At 42.5% G+C, this 22,692-nt stretch overlaps 1 protein-coding gene across 8 annotated transcripts in view; it reads left to right on the top strand.

Annotated features, from left to right (window-relative positions):
* Positions 1-22,692, top strand: part of VPS13B (vacuolar protein sorting 13 homolog B) — an 883,035-nt gene that overhangs the window by 366,493 nt on the left and 493,850 nt on the right. For 6 of the 8 annotated variants that reach the window (XM_083517129.1, XM_083517132.1, XM_083517130.1 and 3 more), the window contains exons 55-59: positions 4,894-5,009; positions 6,115-6,938; positions 12,421-12,597; positions 13,369-13,539; positions 19,645-19,821. The exons of the other annotated variants lie outside the window; for them this stretch is intronic. In XM_083517129.1, coding sequence (XP_083373255.1) covers positions 4,894-5,009; positions 6,115-6,938; positions 12,421-12,597; positions 13,369-13,539; positions 19,645-19,821 — 1,465 coding nt within the window. The remainder of the gene's footprint in view (positions 1-4,893; positions 5,010-6,114; positions 6,939-12,420; positions 12,598-13,368; positions 13,540-19,644; positions 19,822-22,692) is intronic. 8 annotated transcript variants of the gene reach the window in all.

Here is a 22,692-nt window from a genome sequence, read left to right as displayed (position 1 = left end):
CAAACACAACCATAATTAGTAAATGGGGAAAATTTCATGTGCAACCCCATTAAAATGATTAGAAATTGAACTTAAGATGTTTGTGGGGGACTCCCACTCATTTCCATGGTGGTTTGTGCAAGGAGGGAAATGTAATACCTAATGGAATTTTTGTTTCCCTTGCACCAGAAATTTGTTGCCATTGTTGTGACCATTGCTTTGGCCCCGAATGTACACAGCTCTAATCTCACAGGATCACAGGACATTTGCTTTTTCAGTCTAGGCATTAATTTAAGTCAGTGGTTTCAAACAGTGTGCTGGGGCGCCTTGAATGACGATCGGGGGTGCCATGGGCAACATTGGCCTCTGTCCCTCTTTCCTTCCCTCCCACCTCTGATGCCCTCTCGCATCTCTGCCTCCCAAAGGCTTGCACAGATGTTTATTGCTGCAGCCCTGGCTACAAGCTCCCCAGGCGAATGGTGCCTCTGGCAAGCAACTCTCTTTGGGGGCGGGCAGCTCAGAGACCAGGGTTGGCAGCTGTGGCTGCACAGAGGACTCCCAAGGAGAGGGGAGGGGAGAGGAGACTCAGGGAACAGTCCACAAGGGAGGGTGTTCAAAAAAGGGTGAGAGGCTGCCAGCTCTGCAGGCAAGGGGTGACATAACTGGGCTCCAGGGCTCCACAGGGGTGCCACAGAAATAATATAGTTGGTTAAGGGAGCTATGGACTCAAAAAGGTTGAAAACCTCTGATTTAAGCTAAGTGCTCTTTCTTTGTCTAGTAAGAAAGCTATGTATGTATTTACTGAAATTCACATCTGCCGTCCACGATCAGAGGCAGCTCTGGCTCAGATTCCAAAGTTATTTGATTGAAGTGTTCAGAAACAGGCAAGAGTTGCAAGGGGTGGGGGAGCACTTTCCACAATGCGAGATTAAAAGGATACTTGGTGAAAAGAATGTCTCTAAATGTAAAGAAACGAAATAGAAATACTTCCTCCGCTGTGTTTATTTGACCTGTAGAATTAATTGCCATCAGGAAATCTTCAAAGAAATAATTTAGCAAGATGTTATTTCATATATCAGAGCAGTGCTGTGGCCGCTAATAACATTTGTAAGCCAAGATAAGGGCAGTACGGAAACAAAAACTAATTTATCTAGCTTTTAATAACATGGTTGGTTTTGGAATGGGTCCTTCCTCTCTGCTGTGAAGTTAGTGCATTCCAGGGTTATTCACCTGACTCGAAAGCAAATGAACATGGGTCACTGGGAGGGAGATTGTTAGATGGCTCCAGCCAATGGCGTTATGATGCAGTTACAGTAAATGAATTCTGGACCAATTAATTATTAAGATACAGCATTTAGATATAGCAATGTTTCTACAATCAATAAACCTAGGAAATAGAAAGTGGGTCTGACTGCTGTAATTTTTCTTTAAGAAATGCACATTCCTTTGGTGGAATGTGTAGTTTCTTCAGTTTCCAAAGCCAACTAGACTGCCCACTTTTGCTTCTGCCTTAATCAGTCGGGGATTCAGATGATTACTTATTAGTGAGATTATGTGTTCTCCCCATTTCTTCTGCAGCTTTGGCTTTATCAGTGCGTTTGTCAGGTCTCGCCAATAAACCACCTCAGTAGGAGCACCATATTTGTACTAGTCTTTGCTACTGTGGGTGGCAACTGGTGTCCCCCACCCCCACTGCACAGTCAGATTTTTTTCTGCCCCGTCCTGTTCCGTTCAAGGTGGTTCTCTCACACCAGATCATTTCTACCCTTCTCTTATTCTCACTTAGCAGAAGCAGACTGGATGGCTTTACAACTGCATTTTAAACTATGCTAAGAGTCCCACTCTACATTCACATGGTACCAGGAGTGTTGCATGACTATTGTGCTGCTACTGGAGTGGAAACCATCACTGCTTTTCCATCAAGGCATTCAAGGGAAAGCTTGGCCAGGGCTCCTAATCTGACCCCACTAAACACACACAAATGCACACAGCCCAGAAGCAAATGTTTGCCTCCCATTTCCCTATCTAGTCCCCCCCCCCTTGTTCTTTGCCCACATTCTTTGATCCAAGTGAAGGAGGGAAGACTGGACAGGAATAGGAGAGATGTGCTCAGGCCTTACATTTTCCGTATCTCCATAATGATTTGGTTTTCTGAGAATATTATTACATAATCCTCTTGAAGAAGAGAACTTGTTTGGTTGCCAGGCTTTGTCATGCCACATGTCGGGCATGAAGTCCCTCCAGATGTTGTTGGATTCCAACTCCCATCAGCTCCATCCATCTTGGTCAGTGGGCAAGGATAATGGGAGTTTTAGTCCAGCAGCATCTGGAAAGCCGCACTCTGCCATATGAAGATACCTCCACATGTGGGTGCTGTGTCCATGGTGGGCTGGATTGGGGCCATAATATTTTGCGCCTGGAAAAATGTATGTTTCCCAGATAAATGCATTCATAACCATTGTGGTTGTTCATCTGTTGGGCATAGCTTATTTCTGAGAGGGGTTAGTGCCATTCCTCTTCTGTGTTCAGTTACATTCTGCTAGCTGTTCAATCTTGCCATGGCATACTATAAACATTTTTTCCATAGGTAGTGCACATGAAAGTTGGCATTGATTTTCTGCATTCTTAACAGAGGCTTGCATTTTATTGCTATTGCACCATTTAGCTCTTGGCTTTCCTTTAGATATTTTCTATTTCATAAATAGAACCTTCGTGGCTTGTGTGTTCAACCTGCCTTGGTGTAGCTCCATAAAATCCACTCTGCATGCTGCCGTTTGGTTTCTTCTTCCATAAAAAAACAAAAACCCAAGCATTGCACTCTTGACTATGGAAAAAGTAGATCAGGCTACAGCTATAACAACATTTCCAAGTTGTCAGAGCTGTTTAAACCAAGAGAGCTACCCCCAAAACTGTATGTCTTGCAAACCACTGCATGTTACATAATGTTCCTGCTGATACAGATTCTGCACTCCCCTTTGATTGGCTCCTTTGATTTCTCAAAAATAGCATTGGGAAAAAATGAAAATTGTTCTATATTTAATGTTGCCTCTATGTAATTTCCTGAGAAATAAGCTTTTCTAAGTGTTAATCCCATAACCCCATACTTGAGGTGTTTGGAATCATGCTGAGTTCTTCCTTTCCAAAGCGGCATCAACAGCAATAAAATTCTCTAGGGCAGATTATTGGTTCATGAGCAAATATGCTACTGCCCAAACTGTGCTGTCTTCTCTGCTTTTATTTTCACCTGAAATAAAGAGATGGTGTTACCTTCACCATAACAAACGATAGAAAGAAATGTCGGTGTTCTGGAAAAAATTGTTAATACAATCCTGATCTGTTTGCTTTGGTATTGAGACAAAAAGGAGGGCCACACTGAAAATTGCCAGATAAGGAAAAAGAGAGGTGAACCTTAAGCAAGAGCCTGAAAGAGAAGTTCAAATACACTGGCTCAAATACACTGCCCCCACCCCACCCAAAAAAACTGCCTTCCTCAGGGACAATTGTTTCTCCTATTTAATTTTTTTAAATGATTCCTCAGAAGGCTCTTTAACATAAGATGTTCTCCTGGAACATTTATTTAGACTCCTTTTTAAAAGGATTACCTCCCTTCTTGCTTCACTACCCGTTTAGACCCACAGCCTAAATTTGAATGTCTGGCCACCCGAGTCTTTATTTTGGTAGGCCAGGGGACCCGCTCCACAGTAAAGCCATAGATCAGGGGTAGGGAATCTTTTTCAGCCCAAGGGGCCACATTCCTCCTTAAGCAACTTTTCAGGAGCCACATGCAGGGGTCAGAAACAAAAGTGGGTAGCAGAACTATGGATATGGCTCTCCTGTAGTAGGCCACATGGCTAGCTGCACCTCAGTGAGGAGAACCTTTCGCAGACTTTGAACTGCCACTGAAAGTTCCTTTTCCATGGGCCCCAGTGCTGTGCACTCAGTCATGTATAGGGTTGACCAGTTTGGCTGTGAAGTAGACACAGTGCTAAAATGTCCATAACAAGCATGCCAGAGCTGGAAGAGTTGCCAGACGGGAGTGCCTGTGTAACTTAATCCAATATTGTGCTAACTTCTGAGGTATTCCCGTCTTCGCGCCAGTTTTATGTGAAATGTGAAATAGTTATGAAAAGTTACATATGAAACATCAAAAATGAATCACGTTGAAGAGAACGCTTCCCTTTTCCATGCAGTGGAAGCATTTTTACACTGATGACTTTTAAACACTTCTCCACGCTACCAGGCCATAGTAGTCCTGAGATTATGAACGTCTTGGTGGCATGTTGAGGTGAATGATACTTCAAATAGCATCCTGCAAATGGATATCAGTGGTCAAAGTACAATATATTTTAGGCCATAGTTCCAAATAAAGGTTAGTCAAATTATGTAGAACTTTGTCATTAGCCTCCTGTTTCTCCCCTCTCTCCCCTACTGCTAATAGGAAATTCTGCTGTTTTGAGGAGTGTGGTAATGTATGTTTATATGCCTTGCTTGTGCAGTAATATACATACTACAAGCCTTTTTTGAGTTTCTGCCTCACAGAAATGATTGCAGGACTGTGTGGCATACAACATGTGGCAGTGTGCACAAGCAAGCAAAACAAATGGTAAGAGTGAGGTAAAGAAAAAACGTCTTGTGCCATGTCCAGTTCTGGTGGCTTTTAAAGAAACCAGATGTTTGAATTGTTGGATCTTTGTGTCTGATGCCGTAGGAAATCTGCTTTTATTATTTCACTTGAAACAGAAAGTTAAAACTAAAAGCTGCAATTTCCAAACAAGTTGTGTCACTATATTTGTACAGATGTCTATAGAACTACGTTGGAGTAAGTGTTTTTAGTCCAAAGAGTATTAACATTAATTGGCTCAAGGTGTAGCTGTATTTCATAAATTTCTAAGTAAGCGTTTTCTCCGCTTCTAGATTGTGTTCTTAACTGGCTTTGGCTACGTTTATGTGGATATTGCTCATCAGTGTGGAACAATAATTGTCACTTTAGCGCCTGAAGGAAGACCAGGGCAACAGATCAGTTTGAACAGGTATGCTAAAACTGCTTTAGAAGGTCATAAAAGAGAATTTTCCCGTGTTCAGTCCTTTAGGTGTGAAGTGACTTATTAAATCTAGCACAACTGTTTGTTTTGTCTAGTGTTGCTGCGTATGTGTTGCGTATGTTTAGACCACATGTTAACTTTTTGTATATCACAGTAAAACATGACAATCTTAACGTCTGAGGTCATGTCACCCTAGGATAAACACGAAATGCCTGGTACAATAAACAAGGCTAAGAGAGGACACACAAGTTTAAAGTTTATTTGGCCAGATTGGCAGTCCTTACTTGCATAGAACTCCCATTGAGATCTGTGGGAGTTCTCACTCATGATGCAGGGCAGAAGAATGGTCCTAGGCAAACTAGGTAGTCAATCATCTTTATTACAGCTCCTTATGCCCCAAAGTTACAAAACCTTTGTTGCAAGCCACACTCAGCTTGAATTATAACATCACCTTTTTATAACAGTTGAAGTTCTTGGCTTCCAGAGGTGCATCACAGAAAGGGCAGGGCGCGTTTTTGTGGATTTTGCTTATATGCCCTATAATGAAGTATTAATACCCATGAAATTAGTGATTCCCTGTGCTTAGTAGCCCACTTATTAGTTAAGTTTTGCCAAGGGTAGTTAACGCTATAAAGCAAGCAACCCATCATCAGTTTAAAATAGTTACAGTGATTTAATAAGGGAATATATTGCTTCCATAATGTGAAGTTAATGGTCCATATTAGAAGCGCTCTGTTTTGTCTGCTGCAAAAGAGCCAAAAAAGTAACATGTGACAACGTGTGAGGATATTTTACATTGTCTGCTTTAGCTTCATGCTACATTGCAAGTACGACCAAGAACTACTGTGCATAAAATGTTATAGTGAAGGTCAAATATATCTTTATGTTAAATGGGTGGGGAGGATGTAACTTGGCATAGACAAGCAATAATACCTCTTTGTATGCTTTGGCTGTAGGTATTTTGATCTCTAAATCTGGTTCCTATTTATAACATTTGCACATTGACGTACCCGATTATCATTTTTTCCCTTGGCTAATTTCATTTGAAATTGGAGGAAACTAGTTGCTGTTGTTTCTCCCCCCTCCCCCACAGAACTCAAGAGCAGAGCCTCCTTCTCAAAATGTTCATCAGCCAGCTGAGCCTCACTGTATATGATGACATCACCAGCCCCAAAACATCGTCTGAACTTTTGCGGTTCACGGTGGACCACATTTACCTTCATATGGTTCCAGTTGCCAGCTACCTTAGGCCTCTCTCTCATGAATTTCACGGAGAGGCCACCAGTGGCCTTCAGCAGTTTTATACTCTCCATATCTATTGTGGAGACCTGCAGCTGGACAATCAGCTTTACAACAAATCCAATTTCCATTTTCCCGTCTTGCTGTGCCAGGGAGAGAAAAACGAAACCACACAGTGGACCAAAGTGCACAACCTCATGGTATCCAACAAAGAGCTGGAAGAATATAATGAAAATTCCTTCATCAAACTCTGCCTCACTCTGTCAGAAGAGCAGAATTTGCTGTTTCATGTGAATGACCTCAGCTTTGAAATGAAACCAGCCAGGTTATATGTAGAAGACACATTTGTTTACTACATCAAAACTTTATTTGAGACCTACCTGCCAGACAGCAGAGGCATTTGCCATTCTGCAGAAGCCTCAGCTATTAGCCGGATACTTCCTGAACCAGTAAGGCAGCATGCAAATGCTTTAGCCAATCCAGTGAAATTAAGGAAGTTAGCAATCCAGCCGGTGAGCCTCTTGGTCAGCGTCCATGCTTCCCTGAAGCTCTATATTGCTTCAGATCACACTCCTCTCTCCTTCTCTGTGTTTGAACGAGGACCCATTTTTACAACTGCCAGGCAGCTCATTCATGCGTTGGCCATGCATTATGCTGCAGGAGCATTATTCAGAGCAGGTATGTTTGTTCCATAACATATTGTACCTTTTTGACATAGCCCAATGTTTGCAGCATGTGACTAAGTACATGAAAACAGACAATTCAGGGTACACTTGAGTACACAGCGATGATGATCAACAAGCTTAAATCCACATAACTATGATCAGGCTGCCTGTTGGTTTTTGTTGGGAAAGTCAAAGATGACCAAGGCTTGGACATCACATTGAGTAAAATGATAGATCTAAAAATGCTATGAATGTGAAATAGTAGAGATCAACATTCTCTTGCAGGCTATTTGCAAAGCCTGTGAGAAATATGGGAATAGTATTCTGATTTTCTTTCTTTTGTCCTAGGCAGCCTGCACAACTCAGAATTCATAGCAACTAATTCCTAACATGAACTCAACAAAAAGAATTTCTTTCATGAAATTATTCAATCTGTCTCGATACATTTGAGGCAAATTATGCCATTGAACACTGTTTTCTTGTTCAATCTCCTTTTGGCTGCCGTTTATGATTAGCAATCTGTCTTTCTTCACAGAATCCTCATGCTAGACTGGCACACAGATGTTTATTGTCCTTTGATCTGAAGAGTGTGTTTGTTTTACTGATTCTTTCCCATACAAGATCAATAGTGAGCAAACAGTCTATTAGATTAATGGATACCTTGTCTCACTTCCATACATGTGCATTCATAAAGTGACTCCATCTCTGCTGTACCTTTGCTATATAGGAACATGTACGTTGCAGTGGAAAAGGAGACTAGCCTTTGATCACCCACAGCCAATGCACAATTGCTTTTGCTGAAACATGATCATTATCTTTCTCCATGCCAATTGCTGTTGGGCCCTCTACCATTCAACAGCGTAACAGTCTGTGAACCACTTTTATTGTGTGTTATGTGCAATTAAGAAAGCCCTACTTATTCAACAGTCACACGCACATTATAACACCATAGCCGGATAGGCTACTTTGTGCTCTTTGATCATACCTGATTCTCTTATAATGCAAGCCCATGCAGGAGCACATTCATCTACATCAGGGTTTCCTAAACTTGGGTCTCCACCTGTTTTTGGACTACAGTTCCCATCATCCTTGACCACCAGTCCTGCTAGCTAGGGATGATGGGAGTTGTAGTCCAAAAACAGCTGGAGACCCAAGTTTAGGAAACCCTGGCCTATATGGACTGGCACACAAGTGACATGCTATTCTGGCTTGAGTTCCTGGCATCTCCCAGAGCTCTAAGAAAGACCTATGCCTGAGACCATGGAAAGCTACTACCAGTCAGAGTTGAAAATACTGGGCTACAATAGCATATAGGACGAATAGACTGACTTTGTATAAAGCAGTGTTCTTATATGTTCATTTGTCATTCATTAATTCATTCATTCATTTAAGTTGTATAGTCAATAATGATGGCTTTCCTCATGACAGTCCCATCACTTGGTTGTGCAAATTGGATACAGCATCAATTCAAACAGTCTAACAGATCAGACTTCTTAGGATAACAGTGAAGTGGTATGCAATCTGAAAGGGGAGCCTCAGAATCCCTTACGGCAGGGATGATTCACCTGTGACCCTCCATTTGTTGGACTGTGATTCCCATCATCCCTGATCATAGGCCATACTGGCTGGGGCTAATGCGAGCTGGAGTCTCATAACAACCAGAGGGCCACAGGTAAACTACACCTGCCTTACAATGTTACAGGGGATGTTAGGGCGCAAAGCTTGCTATAAATGTGATTTGCGTATTGCACTCAAGTATCTTCTGCAACATTTGCATCCTGGTGTGCATATGCAGCGATTTGGGATGGTGCCTGATGAGACACTGCCATTTGGCTGAGTCCCAAGAGCGAAAAAAACTCTTCAAGTGGTTTTTGTAGTTTCACATATTTGCAGCAGGATCAGATAAACCCCAGAGGCATAAGTCTTGCTATATATGCACATGTTGGCGGAAGGAGCAGCCAGTCAGCAAGTCCCTGTGGAATGTACCCACACATATTTTTTAATGTAAATCCTAGTATGCAATAGACAGGTTGGTGATGGTGATGGTGATGGTGATTTGAATTGATATACCGCCCTATACCTTGAGCCTTTACTAGCGTTTGGTTGCATTCATTTGAATCTTTCCTCCACTTGTGTTCAAGCTGTCTCCCAGCTTGTTTCCTTGCCCTAAGCTCTGGAGTATACAAACTTGAGCTATTCTACTGAAACCAAACTCCATAAGCATTGATCGTTTTTCTAAAGAGGACTATCTCTTGGACTCCTCCATTCTAGGGCTCTGAACAAACTGCACAGCTCAGAGGAACTGATTTTGTCCTCAAACAGGAGCCAGTTTAGGCCTTAGGGTGCCAGGACGAAGGAGAGGAGCAGGTTTTTGTGGGAGGGGGGTGTTTGGTAGCCTGTTTGCGAATTAGCTATTCGGACTCACTGTAGAGTCAGTGAAAAGGCATAGATAGCTCTTAGTATATGAGACTCTGAAAAAGGAGAAGTCAAAAGGAGACTTTTAAGTTTCAGTATATGCAGAATCAAAGTTCCTGTTATTGAGGGGTCTGATTCATGTAAGTGCATGCTTAACAATATATTTATTAGTTTTTAGGGTGCCACAAGACTCTCTTGTTGTTCTTGCAAAATTTAATTCAGAGAACAATTCCTTGTGAAGAACATCATCAATAGAAGTCAATTTTGCCCACCTGCTTACGAATCAGGCAGCGTACCAAGTTACTCCTGGATTTGCCACTCCTGGATTTGATCTTCTTGCAGTCCATGGGACTCTCAAGAGTCTCCTCCAGCACCATAATTCAAAAGCATCAATTCTTCGGCGATCAGCCTTCTTTATGGTCCAGCTCTCACTTCCATACATCACTACTGGGAAAACCATGGCTTTAACTATACGGACCTTTGTTGGCAAGGTGATGTCTCTGCTTTTTAAGATACTGTCTAGGTTTGCCATCGCCTTTCTCCCAAGGAGCAGGCGTCTTTTAATTTTGTGACTGCTGTCACCATCTGCAGTGATCACGGAGCCCAGGAAAGTAAAATCTCTCACTGCCTCCATTTCTTCCCCTTCTATTTGCCAGGAGGAGATGGGACCAGTGGCCATGATCTTCGTTTTTTTGATGTTGAGCTTCAGACCATATTTTGCACTCTCCTCTTTCACCCTCATTAAAAAGTTCTTTAATTCCTCCTCACTTTCTGCCATCAAGGTTGTGTCATCTGCATTTCTGAGGTTGTTGATATTTCTTCCGGCAATCTTAATTCCAGCTTGGGATTCATCCAGCCCAGCCTTTCGCATGATGAATTCTGCATATAAGTTAAATAAGCAGGGGGACAATATACAGCCTTGCCGTACTCCTTTCCCAATTTTGAACCAATCAGTTGTTCCATATCCAGTTCTAACTGTAGCTTCTTGTCCCACATAGAGATTTCTCAGGAGACAGATGAGGTGATCAGGCACTCCCATTTCTTTAAGAACTTGCCATAGTTTGCTGTGCTCGACACAGTCAAAAGCTTCTGCATAGTCAATGAAGCAGAAGTAGATGTCTTCCTGGAACTCTCTAGCTTTCTCCATAATCCAGCTCATGTTTGCAATTTGGTCTCTGGTTCCTCGGCCCCTTCGAAATCCAGCTTGCACTTCTGGGAGTTCTCGGTCCACATACTGCTTAAGCCTGCCTTGTAGAATTTTAAGCATAACCTTGCTAGCGTGTGAAATGAGTGTGCAATTGTGCGGTAGTTGGAGCATTCTTTGGCAATTCCCTTCTTTGGGATTGGGATGTAGACTAATCTTCTCCAATCCTCTGGCCACTGCTGAGTTTTCCAAACTTGCTGGCATATTGAGTGTAGCACCTTAACAGCATCATCGTTTAAAATTTTAAATAGTTCAGCTGGAATACCATCACTTCCACTGGCCTTGTTATTTGCAGTGCTTTCTAAGGCCCATTTGACTTCACTCTCCAGGATGTCTGGCTCAAGGTCATCAACCACACTACCGGGGGTGTACGAGACATCCATTTCTTTCTGGTATAGTTCCTCTGTGTATTCTTGCCACCTCCTTTTGATGTCTTCTGCTTCTGTTAGGTCCTTTCCACTTTTGTCTTTTATTATGGTAATCTTTGTACGAAATGTTCCTTTCATATCTCCAATTTTCTTGAACAGATCTCTGATTTTTCCCATTCTATTGTTTTCCTCTATTTCTTTGCATTGCTCATTTAAGAAGGCCTTCTTGTCTCTCCTTGCTATTTTTTGGAAATCTGCATTCAATTTCCTGTATCTTTCACTATCTCTCGCGCATTTTGCTTGCCTTCTCTCCCCCGCTATTTGTAAGGCCTTGTTGGACAGCCACTTTGCTTTCTTGCAAAGTCTTTCTTACTGAGGCATACCATTGACCAAAAAGTACAGATATGGAAAGGGGAATTGTCTGTCTGTTCTGCCGGTACCTACTATAACTGGCAGCTCAGTTGATCATTAGCTGCATGGTTAAATGTCTTTGTTTTACTTGTACAGCCAATGCACAGCCAAACCTGCAGGCAGAGACCACTCCTGTAGTCTTCTGATGTCACAGGCTCTCTCCAGGTAGCCTCATGGGGCCATTCTGTTGGGTGCTGCAAACATCCAACAGTTGTGTGACCTTACAATCCCTTTTGACAGTTCTTTTCTGGCTTCCAAGTCAGCATAGCAGCACAGCTTGTAGCAAACAAAGGACAATGCGCTTGGACATCAGGCTACCTGCCAGCAACTGTAATTTTATGGAGGAAACTAAATCCTAGGAATCCTCCATACTCATCCCCTTGTGGGGAACTCATAAGGGATCCTCCTTCTGAGTAACATAATCAGCATGCAAATGTCATTGCTGTTTACACAACTGCACTGAGCAAAAAGCCATTTATCTGGCTATAACTAGACTCTGCAAGAAAGTGATCAGCACAGAGCTGTTGGGGTGGATTAAAATAATTCCTTGCGCACTTGTCAAAAATCTGCATCCCCTTTCCCAACACCCCATCAAGCAGTTTGACCTTCACACTCCCCCAAGGCTGTACACTGCATCACTGTAAACTAGCTGTCATGATTCTTTCACTGTGAGGACGTGAAATAACAAAGTTGCTTTACAAGATGTAAAGCCTTCTAAGCAAAATAAGCCTCTGCTCCTATTACTTCGAGCTATTTGAATGCAGCATCCATCTCTCCACACGCAGTTTTAGCAGAAATACGGGAGGCTCATGGAAGGAAGTCATTTTAAAGCTATTTGTGTTTTTGCCAAAGGGATTTCTTTGATTTAGAAAGCATGAAAGATTGCCATTGCTGAATCCGTAGTGGATGAGCTATTTCCCGTGTTTTTCTCAAAGGAAGTTCGTGATGTGATAAATTTTTGTGTAAAAGTGGGATGGAGGGAGGGAGAGTAGAGGGGGTTCCCCTCCCTTCCTTTTTGGTTAAACTGCTTTTTCTGTCGTTTTAGTGAGCCTCAACTCCTCCCCCCCCCCTTCTCTCTCTCCTTTTTCCTTATGTAGGATGGGTTGTTGGATCTCTGGAGATTCTTGGCAGCCCAGCCAGCTTGGTAAGAAGCATAGGCAATGGAATCGCCGATTTCTTCAGGCTCCCATACGAAGGGCTGACCCGTGGTCCTGGAGCCTTTGTAAGCGGAGTATCCAGAGGAACAACATCATTTGTAAAACACATTTCCAAAGGTAGATACCCTGCTGCATTTTTTCTAAGGTTTTTCAGAAACAGCGCTGAAGCTCTCAGATTTGCCGTCCTCATCTTAGTTCTAGCTTGTTGGGTTTCAGCAAAATGCTGGGAGGGTAAGAAACCTCACCAACCCTCTGTGTTTTTAAAGCAAGCCGTTCCCTTTAACATTGTCCTAGAAACACTCGCGGTTTAAGCTTTCCCGCATGGCCACTTTGTCATGCAGCAACTGAACGGAGATGTTAAAGAAATTCAGTACTTTTGCTGCACCTTGGAAATCCTACACCACATTGCCTCATCATATGTAGCCTTTTAAAGAAGGAAAGTAGGCACCATCGCGAAGTATTTCTGAACATGTTTTTGGAGAAAGCGTACATCTGGATTTTCCTGGGCTTGGACACAGACATAGTGCCATCTTGTGGCTTCAAAACCCAGCTGCAAAATGCAGAGGATTCAAAGCAAGAACTGTTGCTCTTCCAGCATTGCAGAGCAATATAAAAGGTCCCTATGTGGACTCATTTTTCTGTATCTGTGTGGCATTAGATTAGCTGAGCAATTATTGCTAGAAGGCTTGGCAGGTTATAGTTATGCCAGGCCTCATAAGAAGGAAGACTGAAGGGTGGTGGTAAAACCTCCACTGTACACCAATAAAATGCATTATTGATCCTTAACATATCAGAACTACTGTATAGATTTTGTGCCTTGATTGAATGGACAAAATGCCATTGTTTCAGCAATTTGTTGATTTGACTTCCTAATCTGTTTGCACTTAGGTACACTGACATCAATTACGAACCTGGCAACAAGCCTTGCTCGGAATATGGATCGGCTGTCCCTGGACGAGGAGCATTACAACCGGCAAGAAGAATGGAGAAGGCAACTCCCTGAGAATCTGGGAGAAGGACTGAGACAAGGCCTCTCTCGGTTAGGCATCAGCCTTCTAGGTAATGGTTTTACGATTTCATGATCGCTCTACCCAGTCTTTGGGAGGATGGGCTTCAAAAATAGTTACAAAAAATATTTTCTTATTTTTAGGACGTTCATTTGGGGATAGTGTCCCCCCACCTCCCCCACCACCAGATTCTTGTGGGTTGAAAGACAAGAGTGAGACAGGCTTTCACAGTATATTTGGTGTCATGGGGCAATAGGTGCATAGCTGTTGGAGGCAAGGGTGGGAAGAGAGCAGACTGTACTGAGCAAAGCACACTTCCTCAGCTGCAGTTAGCTTTGCTGCTTTTTCCCCCTTAGCAGAAACTGACTGGCATGTTCTTAGGTTTTGTTCTCCACATTCATGCAGACCAAAGACTGTTGAAATGAAGGCTTATGTCAGATCCAGCCAACTGCCAAGCGAAGGGCGTGGGGTCTAGGGAAGAAATCCAGTCAATGCTGACTAGGCAAAGGCAGAAGGTCCATCTATTATGGGGTAGCAGCAAGCTGAGTTCTCAAACTGTGGGGTAGCTGCTGCTGGTGGTTGTGATGTCCCAGTGAAAGTTCTAATTCAGAAGAAGATGGAGCCTTCCTCTTCCTAATCAGGGGGTAGGTAGGTAGGTAGATTGTCTTCAGCAGAAAGCTCTCACTGGCTTATATCCTCAAACAGAAAGGAAGTTCAGGGATATGAGCTGCTTTGTTTATTTAAACTTTACTTACAGGAGGAGACCGGGGTTCCTTGTTCCGGTCCTCTTGTTATGCCAGTGTTGAGTTAGTGTTTCACATAAAGCAGCAGCCTGTAATCAGTTGCATATGAAAATTGTCTTTACCTGTGGAACAGATAGTTGGAGGCTGAGCATCACAGGGTAGAGTAAATTCAGAAGAAGGAGGCAATTTCATGAGAAACAGTGGCTCAGATCAAGTCTGACCTGGAACCTTCTGTGGAAGTGAGGTTTTGCAACATGGCCTGCCTTTGCTTATCAGTGTTGCAAATTCAGATCGGTATGTTCTAGCTCCCCGCTTGTGGTTAGCCTGTGTATACAGCATGGGGATAAATCCCTGGCCATATATATCCTGATGAGAGTCTCGAGTTCCCGACTGAACAGGTTATCCTGCTCTTTAATCCAGCATTAAATATTAGATTCAGTGTTCTGTTCCATTGCAGCTAGACAGGTTACAAAACATTTTCTGATGACCCTGTTAGATGAGAAGGGAGTTTAATGCACATTTAAAAAACAAGCAAAAGCCAGCTGCATTTAAAATAGTGGCTGCAAGGGAGTACATTTTTATTGTTAATAGTAATTGTGGATATTTAGAAGTACAGTTATCCTTTAATTTAGATGTGGCAAAAGATGCAAGGCGGAATGAATGTCATCACGTAAACAATATAGATACAAAGACATGCTCGTTCCAGTGTTTCCTTTTAATGAACTACAGGAAAACCTTTCAGACTGGTTATTTCCTTTGCATCATAGATAACTTAGATGCTTGTTTTTGTTTGAAAATCACTTGAGTATAGTTCAAATGTCAAGTAAATGTTGACAAAAAATATTTCTGCGGCAGAAACAGTCACATCGCATCAACGTTGTATAATAATATTAAAACTCCAGCCAAAAGACTTAGCTAGGGGAGAAGATCACCATGGGTGTTTTAAACTATTACCTACAAGTTTAAAAATTAACCACTTCATAGTAATTTGTGAAATGAAAGTAGGATTTAAAACTGAACTATTTAGAAACATGTGCGTTGCAGAGCGTGCATGCATCCATTTATTAAACTAGCAAAAGAACACAATTTATTTTGCTCAGTAAAATGGTTTTGTGCATACTTGGGAGAGTATGTATCACCCTAAAAGATCAAAATGCTTAGAAATCAGAGGCTTAGAAATTTAGAGGCTAGCTTCAAAAAATATTCACCTTTAAAATTTTCAGTTGCTATACAATTCAACCTATGAGCAGAACTTTACATAAGAAACCATCAGGCTGTCATAAGAACACAGCACCATCTCAAGCTCTCTTTGCTTCTTTCCAGTAACCTGTACTACCACTTAGCTCCTTTATGACATTGTTGTATTTCACTGTGTATTTCACTGTCCACACCAACAATATTTATTTACTTCTAAGTTACCTTTTAGGGAAAGCCCTCAAAGCAGTTTGCATAAAAACAGTTGAAGAAATCAATAGCCTGCCCCAGCCTGGTACCTTCTGGTGTTATTATAGCCAAGTTCCCATGTTCCCTGGCCATTGGCTCTGCTGGGAATTGTAGTCCAGACTATCCAGAGGGCACCAGGTTGGAGAAGATTAGACCATAGTCTCATGTTTCAAGGCAAATGGGCAGCATCTGGACACAAAGGAAGTTTAAGTAGCTATTATAGAGAGAGAGATTCAACACAGAGCTGCCAGCTTCAGTGCTAGGTTCATATTTCTTTTAATGTATTGCCAAAGAATTGGTGAAATGTTGGAAATTAGGTTAGGGCTGCTGGAAATTATTTCATAGTATGACATAACAGGGGCTTTGAAAAATGCAGGATGATGCAACAAGACTTTTTGCAAATTCCCTCCTAACAGCGGGTGAGTGCCATTTCCTTCAGGTGCAAAATATCATAGTCTATTAATAAAAATGTCCATGCAACAGAAAGCAGGTTTCCTGAGAGTGGGGAATGCAGATATAAAAGAAGTAGTTGGGATCTAAAATACTGAAGAGCAAAATCTTCAACAAAGATCTCCACTAAAATGAACCAGAGCAATTTAAGATCTGTCACATTGTCCTGCTAAGTTGCCTGTTGTATACTCAGCTCACAACAGCGAAAAAATGTTGATCTAAAGGGTGTCAGTTTTAAAGAAGCATTGTTTTCTGTTTTAGCTATGATAGGAAGCAAAAACTTGCGTGTTCTTAATACACATCCAGAGTGTCCACCACTTAGTGGGGCTACTGGAATCTACACCACCATATAACTCTGCAAAAATGTTCCTCAGTTCTTCTAATTTTTTGGAAGTTAGTAAAGTCCACAGTCTGGTAGAAGTCATGGCATCGGCAAATTGCTCTTAGCTTAAGCATATATGAGATCTACTTAATTTATCTTTCTCTAAAGATTTCCACTCTTGACTTTGTCTGGTTGTGGAAGTGACAGTTGTTGTTGTTGCTGCTGCTATTGTTATTATTATTAACCCTACACCAGCAGGTCTCAGGGTGGGTTACTAAAATTTAAGATTCTATATTAAAAACAATTAAAACACAGGTAGGTAGCCATGTTGGTCTGACGCAGTTGAAATAAAAAAAAAATAAAAAAAATGTCCAGTAGCACCTTATAGACCAACTCAGTTTGTTCTGGTATAAGCTTTCTTGTGCATGCACACTTCTTCAGTGCTTCTTAAAAACTGCACATGAACGCTTATACCGGAACAAACTGAGTTGGTCTATAAGGTGCTACTGGACAATTTTTTAAATTTTCCCCCCCAATTAAAACACAGTCACAGGGTGAGCCCTGAAAACACATCGCAGGTGTCAAAGGCCAGGATAAACTGGTACATCTTCAGCATTTGCCAAAAGCTTTATGGTGAAGGTGCCAGGCTTTGACAAGAGAGTTGCACAATTTAGGAGCTGCCACAAAGAATGCCCTCTCCTGGGCCACGACCACCCAAAACTTGTTAGGGCAGTGGAACTAACAAAAGAGCCCCTCTGCTGATCTTAATACCCAAGAGGGTCTTTAGGCTAGCAGGTGGTCTCCCAGATATTTGGGACCTAAATTGTTTAGGACTTTAAACACTAGTGTCAGCTCCTTAAATTTTGGCCCAGTAAGGGACTAGCAGCCAGTGCAGCTGTTTTCAAACAGGGGTTATACGAGTTCTAAAGGCAACCTCAGCCAGCAATTTTGGCCAGTTGAGTTGAATTGGAACAGTAGAACCCCTGTTTTTCAAGCAGGTTAGACATTGTGCTGGAAATCTGAAGTTATTGCTGTTATATTTAAGCATACCAGACTGCTTCTTTTTCTTTGTTGCTGCCTTTACTCAAGATATGGACGACAAACTTTAGTTTATAAATTGGCTTAGACTGCAGTTGCCTGCACTGTTTTACTTACACAGAACGAGGAACTTAACCCGTTTCTCTGATTCTGTTTACAAATTCTTTATTGCTGAAATAATGCCCACTGTTCTTAGTCACAGAAGAAATTAACCACCCAAATAAATATATGCACGTGCATTGTAATGTGAACAAGCAAGTGCCCAGATTGTATCTTACAAGTGAGAGATTAGCAGGCACAGTTGTTCACGGGGCATCAAATTTCATAGTTTGCTGTGCAATCCAGCATGCTTGTATAGTTCTGTAAACAACTGGCCCATCAGCACACCAGGCCATTAGTGTCATTCTTGCAATCTCTGCTTTGTCTCTCGATAGGCTGGTAGGTTGTGATATGTCATGGCTCTTCTAGCTTCCACTGGCTTATCTGATGTCATAAATGTCATAAACAGGTTTTCCTAAGGAGTCTCAAAAAGTCCCAGTGCAGCTATAATTTGAATGCAAAGCACCCACAATGAGAAATATTCAGAAGCATTGCAGAACATAACCATATTGACTAGTAGCCATCAAGAACCCTCTCCTCCATGAATTTGTCTAATCCTCTTTTAAAGCTATCCAAGCTAGTGGCCATCAGGAACAACAACATTTTAATGAGACTGGATTAACTGAAAAGCAAGATTCTTTCCTCAAAAAAATAAAAAGCAATGAGGGGCAAACTACATGTTGCATGATGGCTGCATGTCGTGAAACACTGATGGCCCCTTCTGTTATCTCTTACACATTAGGGAACTTCACCCACCTTCACCATTCTGTGTTTTGGGGGGGGCAGCCAAAATCGCTGAACAGTAACATTTGATTTCATGTGCACATAGTGAACTGCAATTGACCAAGGTGCCCATTTTTGTTGTCCACATGGAACCAAATAGATGTCCCTTCCAGGGCAGCTGTTTGATCTCTCTGTTTGTACAAAGAGGTCTAAAGACTTTACCCAGTGATTTCCTCTGTGCTGAACAACCGTGGCCTATTGCTCAGGCAGCTAAGCTTCAAATTGTTGTCACGTAACACCTTGTCACTTTGTTCAATCATTGTCCTTTTAGTGAGTTCCAAATAGCTTATCCATTAAAGTTACAACAACTAGAGACATCTCTGTGGTAAGTGGCTTGAGTAAACTCGAGATCAAAGAGAGATCCCACCTTACATACCTGTTTACATTTAAGAAGATTTAAACTGCAGTCCTCTGTTGATACTAAAAGCCGGAGGGGTCATTAAGGCACTTGTAAAAGTTTGACCCATGTACATTAAAGTAAAATATGGTTGTGTTCACAAAGATAGTAACAAAAAGTCCCAAAGCCTAATTCTACTAAGCTTGGTAATATATCAGAGGTTGCATTAGTTTATGAGCATTTCTGGCAATAGAAGGGGATATTAAAATGATATATGGAATGCAGGTCTTTTTTTCTTATGAAGTCCATCTTAGGCTTACGTGAAAATCTCATTTCCATAGCAGCTAAAAAACTCTGAATGTTAGCAGACATTTATTCCAATCTAAAATACATATAGATAAACAGTATCCTAAATCCTTTCCAGTCAACAAATGCACTTGGAAAGAAAACACCTAGAATAAATGCATTATGAAGCCACCAAGTGGCCTGGTTTGCACAAACTTCAGCTTAGTGAGAACATACTAGCTTCCAGGAGTTTCTTCTTAGTTATAGCTCATGGTTAGTTGGAAAAAACTTAACCAGGAGCCCAGATCTGGACAACATGCTCAGCCAAACCTTGGCTCCGCTCTGCTCAGCGTAGCAGGGGGAAAGGACTGGGAAGGAGCAAATTGTGTAAGCTCCTCTCTGGAAGCCCACACATTTATGTTCCGCCAGGGTTTGGCTTTGCATGAAGGATGAACCAGGCCAATGTAAATGTTTATATGAAAAAGAGAAACACAAGAAGGGACAAGCGGAGAACTGAATTCAGTGTATTCCTCAGGTTGATTGGTATTCCTTATTGCTCTATTAGGCAGGTGATAACTCAGATTCTCAGTCCAGTATTCTCTGTTAATATTTGTTCTTGTTCTAGGAGTTTATCCTTCTGTCATACTCTCGTTACAGGTGCGATTGCTGGTATTGTAGACCAGCCAATGCAGAACTTCCAAAAAACGTCAGAGGCCCAGGGTTCAGCTGGACTCAAGGCCAGAGGTGTTATCTCTGGTGTGGGGAAGGGAATCATGGGCGTCCTCGCTAAACCCATTGGGGGAGCAGCTGAGCTAGTGTCACAGACCGGCTATGGTAGGTTTCAATCCATCTGTGAAACTCTTTGTGTTCTTTGTTAATTGCCAGTTTTTTTCTTTCATGATAGGCTTTTATTGGTATAATATACACACACACAAAAGATAAGAGATTACAACAAACCCCCAAGTCCCCATGCCCCCAGTCATCATCCTTATACCCCCAGTGATATCTGGTTGGATAACCGCATAATTGCCTTTTTGATCAGTGGAGGATAAATATATGTGTAAAGTTTAATGTCCAGGGCGCTATTTGGAAACAGGTCCTATGAACCATTCTAGCCAAGGAAGTTGACAACACCCTAAGTCACAAGGTCATCGTCAGTTTTCGAATTTTGTTTTAATTATAGCATGTTGTGTTCCTGCAGATTTAAAATAGTATGTGTTTTCATAGAATCCTAGAGTTGGAGAAGGCACAGAGTCATCACGTCCTATCCCCTACAATGCGGGACAGATGGCCATCCAACCTCTGGTTAAAAACCTCAAAGGAAGGAGAGTCCACGACCTCTTTTGGGAGTCCGTTCCACTGTCAAACAGCTCTTACTTTCAGAAAGTTCTTCCTGATGTTTAGTCAGAATCTGCTTTCTTGTCACTTGAAGCTAATGGTTTGGGTCCTACATTCCAGAGCAGGAGAAAACAAGCTTGCTCCATCCTCCATGTGTAACAGCCCTTGAGATATTCGAAGATGGCTATCATATCTCCTCTCAGTCTCTCTACCAGACTAAACATACCCAAATCCCTCAACTATTCCTCATGGGATTGTTTCCAGGCCCTTTATAATATTGGTTGCCCTGCTTTGCACATTCCAATTTGTCAGTATCTTTCTTAAATTGTGGTGCCCAGAACTGGACACAGTATTCCAGGTGTGGTCTCACCAAGGCAGAATAGTATGGTATTATATGCTGTAAGCTAACAGGGGAGGACGTGGGATGTGGGTGACGCTGTGGGTTAAACCACAGAGCTTAGGACTTGCTGATCAGAAGGTCGGCAGTTGGAATCCCCGCGAAGGGGTGAGCTCCCATTGCTCGGTCCCTGCTCCTGCCAACTTAGCAGTTCTAAAGCACGTCAAAGTGCAAGTAGATAGATACTGCTCCAGCGGGAAGGTAAATGGCATTTCCGTGCACTGCTCTGGTTCACCAGAAGCGGCTTAGTCATGCTGGCCATGACCTGGAAGCTGGACACTCGATCCCTCAGCCAATAAAACGAGATGAGCACCGCAACCAGAGTCAGTCATGACTGGACCTAATAATGGTCAGGGGTCCCTTTACCTTTACGTTTTAACAGGGGAGGACAACCCCTACACACACACATTTCTGGATAGTTGGTTAGATCATGGTGCTGACAATGCCGAGGTTTCAGGTTCGATCCTTGTATGGAATAGCTGCATATTCCTACATTGCAGGGAGTTGGATTAGATGGTCCTCAGGGTCCTTCCAACTCTAAAATTCTATGATTCAAGGTACATCTGGCTACATTGCTCAGACTCTGCCTGGCAATTCTTATGCTGGCAGTTAGATCTGCCCTCCTGCATTGTGCAAAGCTTCCATTTACCAAACTGAGTGAGGATGCTTCCTGCTGTTTTTGATCAAGAGGACCTGTATTGGGGAGAGTGGAGAATAACTGCCAAAGATAATGTGAGTCCTGCTATAGCACGTTAACCACTTACTCCAGCACAACCCCACAGATACAGTTGTTCCATTAATTGTTAAATCAAAAAATCTAAGGACTTGCAAATACTTTACTTTTTACTCATATAATGTGAAAGTCCCTTTTTCTTTAATGGGCTCAAGGTTTCCCTTCATAAAAATGAGTCACTGACCACTTGCACTGGCAAAGCCCCACTGAAGCTTTTAGATTTCCATTAACTAAATCTGTGGACATCATTTTTTGCCCAAAAGATTGTCGAAAGTCTGACCGCGAAGTCTCTCTGTTAGGCTCGCCGGTGCTCTTTCAAACATTTTGAGGTAACAATCATGTCTGTGAAAGACCTAAAATGAAAGGCTCATGGGCTCCATTTATTTGCAAAAAAATAAATTTGTGTTTGTGTCCAGCAGTTATGCCTGTGGAATGGGACTTTCTGGCCCCAACCACCTCCCTCCTGTGACCCCCCCCCAAGCATCTCCTGGAGGATGGGAGACCATCAGGAAAGGCTGGAATGTGACAAAGGGGGGGATTTGGATGCAACTATTGCCTCTGTGTGGGGGACGCAGGTGGCGCTGTGGGTAAAACCTCAGCGCCTATGGCTTGCCGATCGCATGGTTGGCGGTTCGAATCCCCGCGGCAGGGTGAGCTCCTGTTTTCGGTCCCAGCTCCTGCCCACCTAGCAGTTCGAAAGCACTCTTAAGTGCAAGTAGATAAATAGGTACCGCTTTATAGCGGGAAGGTAAACGGCGTTTCCGTGTGCTGCGCTGGTGCCGGCTCTGGCGAGCCGACACCAGCGCAGCTTCGTCACGCTGGCCACGTGACCCGGAAGTGTCTCTGGACAGCCCTGGCCCCCGGCCTCTTAAGTGAGATGGGCGCACAACCCTAGAGTCGGACACGACTGGCCTTCGGGCAGGGGTACCTTTACCTTTTACCTTTACCTTTATTGCCTCTGTGTACTTGTACTTGTCTTTAGACTGCTAGGCAACTCGAAGTCTGGTGTACAGATTATTTTTCCATCATGACCATATAAGCTTGGGATAGCTTGATTTTAGTGAAAACTAGGCCTTTGTGGGATGGGGGGTGGCATAGAATATAAAAATATAGGTAAGTTCTATTCTTTTGAAACCCACAAGGAAGCAGTACAAAGCTGGGAGATGCTGTGCGTAATAGGCTTCCCATGTATTATTTTTAAAATGTTAGCAAGTGGTAAACAACCCAAACTAATATA

This window comes from Podarcis liolepis, assembly GCF_965112155.1.
Source record: "Podarcis liolepis genome assembly, chromosome: 8".
Taxonomy (NCBI): Eukaryota; Metazoa; Chordata; class Lepidosauria; order Squamata; family Lacertidae; genus Podarcis; species Podarcis liolepis.
This window is presented reverse-complemented; position numbering and strand designations above follow the sequence as displayed.